Raw genomic sequence first — 11,797 nt, forward strand, 5'->3', positions numbered from 1 at the left:
ATACGGATGAGGAAGGACACTACTTCGACTGGGACAACACATCCATCCTAGGCCAAGCCAAACAGACATGTGCGAGAATTCCTAGAAGCATGGCATTCCAACTGGAACTCTATCAACAAACACTGACTTGGATCTCACTTACCACCTCCTGAGAAAAAGAACAGGAAATGACATCACCAACCCAAGGAAACCTCAACACAAATAAAAGGCAGGCCATACCACCAGTGTTTCGTTCAGAACCTCACTGACGTTATCTAATATGGTGACGAAATGTTTGAAACCGCACCTTCTAGCTCAGCGAGCAAACCTACATCCAGAAGTAATGGAATTAAACACTCCCTGGATGTTAAAAATTTAACAAAGTCTCCAGCATCATTGATGACTTATTTTGCAAATGGAATATATGTGGGGAAAAAACATGCCTACCATATGGCAGCCATGGGATAATACCTCCACCAAAACCTTGATGAGCTTTTTATTTTAACAAAGCAAAGCAATTTCACAAATTGGTGTTTATTTGAAGCCTATATATTCAAGTTAGAGGCTGTGCCACCAACACCAACAACATAGGAAATACATAAGCCTTAAAGCCAAATTGCTTAAAATGAGACTCACCAAATTCAACTTGCCAATCTTTACTAGTTCCTCCCCATCAAGTGTCGTCTCCTTCATATGGATTGTAATGGAAAAAACGGAGTGGGAACGACTGAAATAAAGTTGGTAAACAGAAAGTTAAAGGAAGTTTGCAACTACTTATTGCATTAGCAGCACTCTCTGGAATACATGACCTTTGCTTATTCAATTTGGCTGTTGTAGCAGTATGCAAGCAGTTTGTTGTGCAATATTAAGATATTCTTAGTACAGCTTTCAACCTGGGCACTGAATGCTTTCCAAATACCCAAACCTCAAAATTCAGTAACACAGGAAAAGCCAACAAAATTTGAAATTAATAGAATTTCTGAAACATGTCCAGTTGTATAATGTTAGAAAATTGGCAAAGTTATTTCTATTGCAAAATCCATCCAGCAGCATAAGACCTTTGTGCAAAATTTATTCCTATGAAGTTCAGACAAGACTCAAACAGCCATACCTTGAGTACGCATTCATCAGAGTTGCGGCAGTTGTTCTCTTTGCTGCTCCCCTCTCCAGAATTTGATAAACTTCATCTTTGTTATGGACAGAAATTTCTTCAAGTCCTTTAATAATAACTCCCCTCTAAGATATCACAAGGAGAGAGCGACACACACAGATAGAGAAAAATGAAAAATTTTAGCGAGACCTACATTCTGGAGAGAAGATCAATCTACTTAAAGCATTATATTGTTGCGAATTTGGCAATGATTGCACAGTTTAATTACTAAAATCCCTACCTTATTCCGTGGATCATCAAACATCTGCAGCCTCTCACTAACATCTGATATGGGGCTCAATAGGTCAAACAGTTCCTCATTATAAATTTCCAACAAAGAAACTTTCACAGAGAACTCAGCACCTTGTGATGCCAGCCTCTCAAAAATCTGATGCAGTGTGCGTGGAATAATTCCAGCCAAAGGATCCTATAGAGAGCAGAAATATTGTAAAAAAAAAATCAATTAATGTCAAAGGGATTAATAAAAGATACTGTTTACATACTTTTTTAAAAAAGTTACATAACACCTTTCAGTACCTCAGAACATACTCAAAAGCAAATGGAGTACTTCTGATGTATAAAAACTGTTTAGAATGTTGGAAACCCTTCACCAAAATAATCCAACAAATCTTATTTCAATTAATTACAGATTCATTTATTTATAAAAAAGTGATCAAGGAAATCAGGCAGCTGTGGTCTGTGACCCAGTAGAGCAAATAACAGCACCATTCATTCAACAGCTCTTTATTTTAATAGTTTATCCACAAGATCTCTATCAAAATAGTTTTCCTACGGATCAACAGACTGGAATGAAAAATCAGAAAGACCCAAATAGATCATCCAGTCTGACCATGTCAACAACACACAGGTTCACCATGAAAGGCCAGTTTTCAAGTTACAATTTCTTTCACTGCTAAAGGCAAACTCCAGCAGCAAATCTTCAAATGGCAGAAATTTGACCCCTTAATTTCATCCCACCATGCCTTAAATTCAATTAGCACACAAAAGTAATTTTGAACATAGGATTAATGAAACCTATTAACAAAACAAGCAATGATCATTACCCAAGACCTCTCCCCTTGCCCAGTAAATTAAAAGTTGAGCACACAAATACAGCACAGGACATTGTCAAAAGGCAATTTACTCATTCTAAGACCTTCACTTTTGCTATATACTTCATGGCACAGGGACCAACCATCCATGCGCACTTGATAACTTTGACCTTGCGTGTTCAGAGTTTGGTTGCCATTTCCCTACATCATTAGCAGTGAAAGGCCCTATAGAAAGGCAAGTTTTCTATCTTGTAATAATTTATATATTTATTCTTGCATTTACATGGAAACGTTTGAAATTTAAATTCATTTATTTGCTAAGAAATTGGCTATCTTCTGTTCAAATGAGGCCAGTTCGAAATGACCATGCTGACTTCACAAGTTCTCTTAATCGTCATCACGACTAGTCAGGGAAAAATAAAGTCATGGACATTCATTAATAATGAATGAATTTATAGTGGCTTTACCAAAAGTATTAACAGAATTTCAAATGCCCACTACTCAAAAAAGGAGAAATAAGTTTCAAAACTAAACGTTATAGGGATCTGCCACTTACTTCTTCCCAGGTGTACTGTTCCTTTTGTGATCTTTCACCTTCCATTGTAAAGGTTTTTCCAGTACCAGTTTGTCCATACCTAAGCCAAATTTAACAGTATATTTAACAATTTAACAACTATTTTAGGAACAGTCACAACTGTAAAGCAGGAGCAAACATTCAGAGCACATGCAGTGATTAATCTCCAGATCACAAAGTCTGGACTGGTCCTAGCTTACAGCCAGCTTAGCTGACCTCAGCTGGAACAGCAGTAGACATGTTATACTGTGTATCCAACCTGCAATGTCAGGAAGGGAAACGTTGGCAAGGATTCACTGGTGAAGACAGGATTGGGCTGGGGTATTACATATGTATATACAATGATCACTCAACAGTGGAAAACAGAAGGAAAATAAAGTAATGAACAGTGGAATTTTTTGGTGCTCAGCAAGTAGCAGCTTTGGAAGAGAAAAGGAGATTTTCTTGGTCAGTTTTCTGGTATTCGCATTGGTGAAGGTCATCTGTGATCATTTTTGATTGGTTGATGATTAGTCAGTGAACAAAGTAAATTTTTATGGCTCACTTTCATAATCATTGATTCTTCAGGAACACATCCTGTAATGTGCAAAAAGCAAGATCACTGCTAGGTTCAAAACTTTGAACATGAGTGTACATGACAGATAGCTGAGCAATGTTGGGGGGGGGGGGTGCAGAAGTGGTGCAAATCATAAAAATCTTGTATAAAATCATTTTGTCTGAGATCTTGGGAGATCAACTAAAAATGAACATGTTAATGGGAAAATAAATGTGGTCCATAGGCAACACCTAAAGCAAATGAGATGGATTACATTATTTCTATTGGTATTGAAAAATGATTCAACTTACGCAAAAATGGTACAATTGTATCCCATGATTACTTCATCCAAGATGGGGTATACCACGCTTTTATATACGTCAATTTGCTTTGCACAGGGCCCAAATACCTGGAGTTAAAAATACGTTATTAAGCATTCACTCATGGATATTCTCTTGCTTTATGTATTTGAGATAAACACCAAGGTCCTTACCATGTCAAATGTATACTTTTTGGGTGCCTTTTCACCTCCTGGGCCGGAAGCACGTATACTAACTTCTTTCTTTACAGTGTCACAATCAACCACACTGGTGGAGTTTGACTTGCGCTCTGCTAAACTGAAAGGTCTGTGGAAAACATTACATGCCGCACAACATTTTAATATTTACAGTGGCTAACTTTCTTCAAAGGAAAGAAATGTATAAACCTTTTAAAAAAAAAGTTCAGTTCATAGGGCATACAGCCTAAAATCAGGTCTCGGACAGGAGGACTGCTAATTCGGTCAAAAAATAGCAAAAAAAACAGAGAACACTGAAGTAAAACCCAATGAGACACCAGCTGAATTTCTGCTTAAATTATTCAGCTCAAAGTAGTAACTACCAACTTCAGCTGAGGAATGAGAGCAAAACAAATGAGAATTTTCAAATCATAAGTAGTCTAAAAGCTTAAGCAATACAAGAATCAATATAAAATCATGCCTGGTTGTGTTTCCTGAGGAAAGTCTATCTTTCTTTTGCAGATAGGCTTGAAATACCATTTTCCTGCATCTCCTCTCCCATGATTGAAATTAACTGGAGAAACTAAAGGCTTGCTAAAAGGAGATCAGACTCATGACGGGCAGAGAACATCAGCAAGCCAGAATAAAGAAAACAGATAACACAAGATGATGGGTCAAAATTGGAGAAGAAAATTAAAATTAGAATGAAATTCAGAACTCCTTTACATATAACAATATTAATTAATCAGGTGAAATGATGCATTTTGCATATTTCATCCTGTATTTAATTGCAAAAAAAAAAATTAGTTGTCCAACAAAACTGAAAAGATATATTCAAACCAGATATCTCGAGAGCCATGGGTGCCCAAACTGCTGTGAAAATCTGACCTTCAGACTGTAGGCAACTTTATCCTACCTGAACTTAAGTTTCCTAATTGCTGTTTTCAGATTTGAGGGCAGATAAATTTATAAAGAACTGTCTCTTAACATTTGCTGTTTTATTGCAAAGGGGAGAAACTATTCACTCACAGCTTCGTAAACAATACTCATGAGGCTTCTCATCTTCACTTCCCACCAACCCCCAATTCCCCAGAGATTTCTCTTCACATCTCCCAAAAAGGCACGGGCTTAGATTTTCAGAGTAATTTATTTTATCAGTAGACATCCGAAAGACGCCTACTTATAATGCAGCATGGTTCCTTCTGTTGTGGTCAAAGTGTCCACTGAGTGCACACACAGAGCATTCTAGATTAATCACAGTTTGAGTATCGAAGAGTTTCAGTCCTTCTTCAATTATGTACATACATATAACTCTTCAGGACATTCACCAGATTACAGAAGCATATTAATCCTTCCCAGTCCAGGAGTGCAAATTCCAATTGTAGCCTCTGATGCTCAACTGAACTGAAGCCAATTCGACACAAGCCAAGCCAGAGTCAAATCTTGGACACACATGTTTAGATGGCTAACTAAGCCACAAGTTTGCTTTACCACGTAACTGAAGTAGCAAAACAAGATATTTTTCCTCAGGAGTTTTCAATACAATTAGCTTCATCTAAAAAAGGAAACCTTTTTGGGAAAAAAAAGGATTTGACAAGCTTTCCTTTGCAACTCAGGTCTCACCACACAGTTTGTAACACAAGATATTTGTTTCTCTTACCTGCATCGTACAACCACTTGTATGTTCTTGCCCTTTTCTTCTTTTTTGCTCGAAGAGTTTGGGACTGACATTTTTAGTTTTGGTTTACAAGAGGAACTGCACGAGAGAAAAAATTGATATTAGCAATTTCTCACTCTGTTCACCTACAGTACAAATATGTGCTGTTTCCAAGCTTGGGTAAGTTTTCTTCATGCATGAGTTACAAAAGCAATTTACACAGCAAGAGTATTACTTTTCAAAACAGCAGATGAGTTAAAAGAATAAGTCCCTAAACAGTTCTTTTTGGTTTTTCCCTACAGAAGTTTTGAAGGGATTTGCAAGGTTTCAGAAAATAACTCTTCCCTGGTGGGGAAATCGGGAGGGGGTTTGGGGGTGGGGAGAAGAGGGCCATATACATAAAATTAGATTGCAGTCAGTTAAGGGAAAGATTGGGGCCATTTCTGCCACTCAAAAGATATTATTAAATTGGAGAGAGTACATAAAATATTTATAAGGATGTTACCCGGACTGGACAATTTGAGTTACAAAGAGAGGCTTGATAGGCTGGGACTTTTTTTTCACTGGAATGTAGGAGGTTGAAGGGTGACCTTATAGAGATTTACAAGGTCATGGGGGACGTAGATAAGGTGAATAGCAAAAGGTCTTTTACCTAGGCTATGGAAGTTTAAAATTAGCCCTTTAGTTTTGAAGTTGACATGAGAAAGATTTGAAAATGGACCTGAGGGGCAACATTTTCACAGAGAGGGTTGTTCATATGTGGAACAAACTAACTGTCAGAGGCGGTGTTAGATGCAGGTACAGTTGTAACATTTAACAGACATTTGGACAGGTACATGAATCAGAAAGGTTTAGAAGGATGTGGAGCCAAGCACGGGTAAATCGGACTCATTTCGTTTGGGAAAATTGGACCAAAGTGTCTGTTTCAGTGTTGTCGGAGTCTACGAATCTGGAAAGATCTGGTCTGATAGATTGCAGACTCTGGCACAATAAGGAACTTTTAGGACAGAGATACCACCTGATGTTAGACAAGGGATTAGAACCAAAGGTGGTAAATTGAATTGAAGAATAGGTTAGCCTTTTGTAACTTAATCTTGGAACAGGCCATGATTGGTTATAGGAAAGGTAAAAGAAACACAAACAAAGGGACAGAAATACAAAGACAAAAGAAATCAGTGAATGGAGGGTGTTCACGGTCACCGCTGAGACAAGCAAGTACTCACTAATGAGAACAAAGCTGCATTTTGTCCAGTCACTAGTGGGATCACAAAGGGAACGATGATTAAATGGCCATGCATTACTTTGACCAACAAGCTAAAGGCTTTAGGGATCACCCCAGCTTGCTGAGGACAATTTTCAGCAGCTAGGAGTATTCAGAAAATAAAATTGATAGAAGGGTAATTTTAATGGATTTTTAAAATGCACACCTAGGATGTGGGTTGTGGTGCAAGAAGGTGATAAGCAAATCATCTTTTGGGCCTCAACTGAAATATACAATGTTAGGTACCACAGTTAGCAAGGATATGAAGTCACAAAACATTTTCGTGAATGGTTCATATTGGTTATAGGAATAGATTGAAGAAACTGGGTTTCATCGCCTCATAAAAGACTAAGAGAAGATTTACAGAAATGTTTAATATGGTGATGGGTCTGGGCACAATTCCCCTTGGTGGAAGGCTTGAGAAGGCAAAGAACCAGATTTAAACAATAGACAGTAAAAATAAATGCAACACAAAGCAATTAGGGTCTGAGCAAATAGGTTTCTTCTGAATTCTCTATTGAGAGAAAGTGACTAGCTTACACTTATATCCTTTATCTGTAGACTATCCCCACATGCAATACATTTTTGTTGGCTCGGTAAGGTCAAGTCACCGTAGTGTTACCAGACCATAGGGTTACTCACTCTTATTAGAGCAGAGGCAACTAATGACGGTTTAACCTGAGGGTCACCACCTCTTAGCCATACTAAATTGCCTGTAGAGTTCAGGCTTGTGGTAGGTTAGATGTATTAGTCAAGAGGTAAAATACGGAGTAATAGGGTAAGGGAATGGGTCTGGGTGGGGTACTCTTTGGAGGATCAGTGCAGACTTGTTGTGCCGAAGGGTTTGTTTCCACACTGTAGGGATTCTATGATTCTAATCTTAAAAACTACTTGTTGGCTCAACTCTTACGGCTTTCTTTTTCTCCCCCAGAAGAGTCAACTCTTATCTTTTCAGTTATTCTTGATGTCATAATTTTTTCAGTTCTGACATTGTCCTATAAAGCCTTTCAGCACATTAACAACAAATAGTTAAATGGCAAAATAATTGCAAATTGCAAAGTTGAACTGACTGGAACACAGAAGTCTAAAGCTAAAGTTCAGAAGCTTGAAAATATACACAGGTTTTTGAATGCCATCACGGTCAAAAGTTGCAAGGACAATAAGACATGTTCACGGGCAGCTTTGTTTGGTTTGCTGGTGGGAATTTAAAATATGAAAGATAGTATATAATTAGAATGCGAAATATCTTCAAAAAGACTAAACATTTTAAAACATACATTTACCGTACAGACATGCAGATGCTGTAACTGTTTGCTCCAGAAGATTCAATCTCAAGATTGTGAATTTCTCCAAGCCCTGCAATGCCTGCCACATCTGAACAGGATGAAAAGCTTGGGAAGAACAGAAAATGCTGGAATATTTCCACTGGTGAGGCAACATTTGTGCAGTGTGAGAATGCACTTCACGATTCAGGGTTTTGGCTGCTACTCTCTCCCAGTGCAGCTGCCAGCACCTCCTATAAAGGGGTGTAGGTTTGCTCGCTGAGCTGTAGGTTTGATATCCAGACGTTTCATTACCTGGCTAGGTAACATCTTGGCTGGGGGTGACACCAGTTCTGGTGCAGGAGTCTTCAGTACTATTGCTGTACTATTGTTTGGGCCTATAACTCTTGCAGTATCCAGTGCTTCTAACAGTTTCTTGATATTATGTGGAGCAGATTGAATTGGTCAAAACTGGTGTCAGATGCTGGGGACCTTCGAAGGATCTCCAAGTGAAGCGAAGCTGTTGTCTCCTGCTTTCTATTCATATGTTTGTCCTGGATGGGGTTCCTAGGGTTTGTGGTAATGTCATTTCATGTGCATTTTCTGAGGGGTTGATAGATAATATCTAGATCTATGTGTTTGTTTTTGGCATTGTGGTTGGAGTGCCAGGCCTCTAGGAATTCCCTGGCATGTCTTTGCTTAGCCTGTCCCAGGATAGACGTGTTGTCCCAGTCGCAATGGTGATTTTTTTCATCCGTGTGTAGGGCTATGAGGGAGAGAGGTCATGTCTTTTTTGTGGCTAGCTTAGGGTTTCTGGCTGTGTTTGGTCTGCTTGTTGTGGTTTGTTCTTGAGGAATCTGCGGATTTTTGTTTTGAATTTTCAGAAATGACAGCCAGACTACTAAGACCCCTCGGAATCCTAGTAGCACACAAACCCACCAACACTCTCAAAGAAAAACTAACAAACTTAAAAAACACAGTACAACCCATGGACAAAACCAATCTCCTCTACAAACTTCCGTGCAAGGACTGCCACAAACACTAACAAGGACAAACAGGAAGAAAGTTAGCCACCAGGATACACGAACACCAGCTAGCCACAAAAAGACACGACCCTCTCTCCCTTGTAGCCCTACACACGGGTGAAAAAACCACCATTTCGACTGGGACAACACATCTATCCTGGGACAGGCTAAGCAAAGACATGCCAGAGAATTCCTAGAGGCCTGGCACTCCAACCACAATGCCATAAACAAACACACAGATCTAGATACCATCAACCCCTCAGAAAACGAACAGGAAATGACATCACCACAAACCCCAGGAACCCCAGCCAGGACAAACAAATAGAAAGCAGGAGACAGCAGCTTTGCTTCACATGGAGGTCGCCACTGATGTTACCTAGTCAGGTAATGAAACGTCTGGATATCAAACCTACAGCTCAGTGAGCAAACCTACACCCGAAACCTTAACCTGACCTACAAATCTTCACAAACCTTGCAAAATCTCCTATAAAGCTTTCTAAAGCTTTGTATCATTGTGCAGACCAAAACCTCAGCCCACTCCCACCCCACAGCTTCTCAGCGCTCTTTGCTTCCACATTACACTCCCTGCTGTCTGTTCCAGATGCAAGTCAATAGCAAATAGACTAGACCTCAAATGTGGAAGTTGGGCTTCTAATGCAACTGCACCACAGAACCCTATGTTGGGTTTTCTATAATGACTTTTCATTTTAATACAGGCAACTGTCATTGCATCTGAGCATTTGCAGGAAGTGCTCTTCCTAGTGTTGTGACACAAACATGTGCCTTTCTTAAAAAAAGCAGCATCCAAAGAAGAATTATTAGATTAGAAACATCCAAAAGAGAAGGCTGAAGCATTCATAACAATCTTCAACCAGAAGAGCCAAGTGGATGATCCTTCGAAGGTCCCCAGCATCTGACACCAGTTTTGACCAATTCAATCTGCTCTACATAATATCAAGAAACTGTTAGAAGCACTGGATACTGCAAGAGTTATAGGCCCAAACAATAGTACAGTAATAGTACTGAAGACTCATGCACCAGAACTGGTGTCACCCCCCAGCCAAGTTGTTCCAGTACAACTACAATACTGACATCTACGCAACAACATTGTCCAGATATATCCCATACACAAAGAAGCAAAAAAGAAATCCTGTCCAGCTGATCAGTAAAGTGATTGAGGATGCCATCAAATGCTATCAAGTGTCATCGACTCAGCAAATATCCACTCACTGACAGTAGGTTGGGTTCCACTGGGGCCATTCAGCTCCTGATCTCATTACAGGAGAAAGTGAGAACTTCAGATCAGAGTCGAGAGTGGGGTCAATGAAGGGCTCTTGCCCACAACGTTGATTCTCCTACTCCTCGGATGCTGCCTGACCTGCTGTGCTTTTCCAGCACCTCACTCTCCTTACACGTTAGTGCAAACATGAGCAGAAAAGCTGAATTCCAGAGGAGAGAGGAAGTGACAGTCCAAAACATCAAGGTTACATTTCACCAACTATGACGCCATGGATCTCTCGCGAAACTAGAGTCAATGGGACTCAGTTGGAAAATTTTGCTGGTTGGCGTTATATCTGGTAAAAGGAAGATGGTGGCAGTTGTTGGTGGTCGGTCATCTCAGCTCCAGGACATTTCTACCCAAGTTTCTTTGAGTCAGTGCCCTCGGCCCAACCAACTTCAGCTGCCTTAATGACTCTCCCACCATCATAAGGTTAGAAGTGGGGATGTTTGCACAACATTCAGCACCATTCACAACTCTTCAGGTACTGAAATAGGCCATGGTCAAATTTTGGGTTGGGTTGAAAGTAGCAAGTAACATTCATGCTGCACAAATACCAGACAATGACCATCTCCAATAAGAAACAATCTAGCTGCTGCCCCTGGATATTCAACAGCATTTTCATCAATGAATTCCCCACTATCAACATCCTGGGGTTACCATTGAGCAGAAACTGAACTGGACTAGCCATATAAATAGTGGCTCAAGAGCAGGCCAGAGGCTCAAAGTCCTGCAGCAAGTAATTCACTTCCTGACTCCCAAAGCCTATCCTTCATCTACAAGGGTCAAGTCAGGAGTATGATGGAACATTCCCCACTTGTGTGGGGGAGTTCAGCTTCAACAATACTCAAGGAGCTTGATACTGTCCAACCAACCATAAAACAGCGCACTTAATTGACAACATATCCACAAATCTCTCTGCCTCAGTAGAGCACTGTCTCAGGCCTACTACGGTCCTCCCAGTATTTAAATACTTACTGTTCATTAGCTGCAAAGCACATTGAGATATTTGGTGGCTGTGAAAGGCTCTAAACTCAAGTGTATTTTTTGGTAACCTCTCAACCGAGCATTTAGTTGATTCTTTGGAGACTTCCTTTGTGAGATGAACAAATTGTACTGTAATGGAGTTCTTTTTGCTCATTAAACAATTTCACTGCAACAATACAATGCAAACAAATCCACCAAATCTTACTGTAGATACAAGATACCTTAATTTTAACACTAACTGCAACACGCATAACCAAACAACTTAGTCAGATACTTCTTAGTTGCAAAGTTCTTTTGAACTTTAGAGAACCTGGTGATTCTGTAAAGGTCTGCTTAAAAAATAGGTATTCAAGCAGTAATCACACTATAATCAGATGTTCAACATTTACAATCACAAGCTTCTGGAAATGTTGGGTTTCATTTCCACATTTCTTACTGGCCTGAAAATTGTGTATTTTTAACACAAGATTAGGACAGAATTAGGGGAGAAAGTGAGGACTGCAGATGCTGGAGATCAGAGCTGAAAATGTGTTGCTGGAA

The 11,797-nt window shown here is 39.6% G+C and overlaps 1 protein-coding gene across 1 annotated transcript in view; it reads right to left on the reverse strand.

Moving 5' to 3' along the window:
- The window catches only part of kif11 (kinesin family member 11), a 42,054-nt gene that overhangs the window by 27,131 nt on the left and 3,126 nt on the right, over window positions 1-11,797 (reverse strand). Inside the window, exons 2-8 of the mRNA XM_043712495.1 lie at window positions 5,447-5,542; window positions 3,784-3,916; window positions 3,602-3,699; window positions 2,738-2,816; window positions 1,371-1,556; window positions 1,091-1,215; window positions 616-706 (exon numbers count right to left, since the gene is read on the reverse strand). Of these exons, the coding sequence (XP_043568430.1) occupies window positions 616-706; window positions 1,091-1,215; window positions 1,371-1,556; window positions 2,738-2,816; window positions 3,602-3,699; window positions 3,784-3,916; window positions 5,447-5,517 (783 nt within the window). The 5' untranslated portion in view covers window positions 5,518-5,542. The remainder of the gene's footprint in view (window positions 1-615; window positions 707-1,090; window positions 1,216-1,370; window positions 1,557-2,737; window positions 2,817-3,601; window positions 3,700-3,783; window positions 3,917-5,446; window positions 5,543-11,797) is intronic.

Source organism: Chiloscyllium plagiosum, chromosome 22 (assembly GCF_004010195.1).
Source record: "Chiloscyllium plagiosum isolate BGI_BamShark_2017 chromosome 22, ASM401019v2, whole genome shotgun sequence".
Taxonomy (NCBI): Eukaryota; Metazoa; Chordata; class Chondrichthyes; order Orectolobiformes; family Hemiscylliidae; genus Chiloscyllium; species Chiloscyllium plagiosum.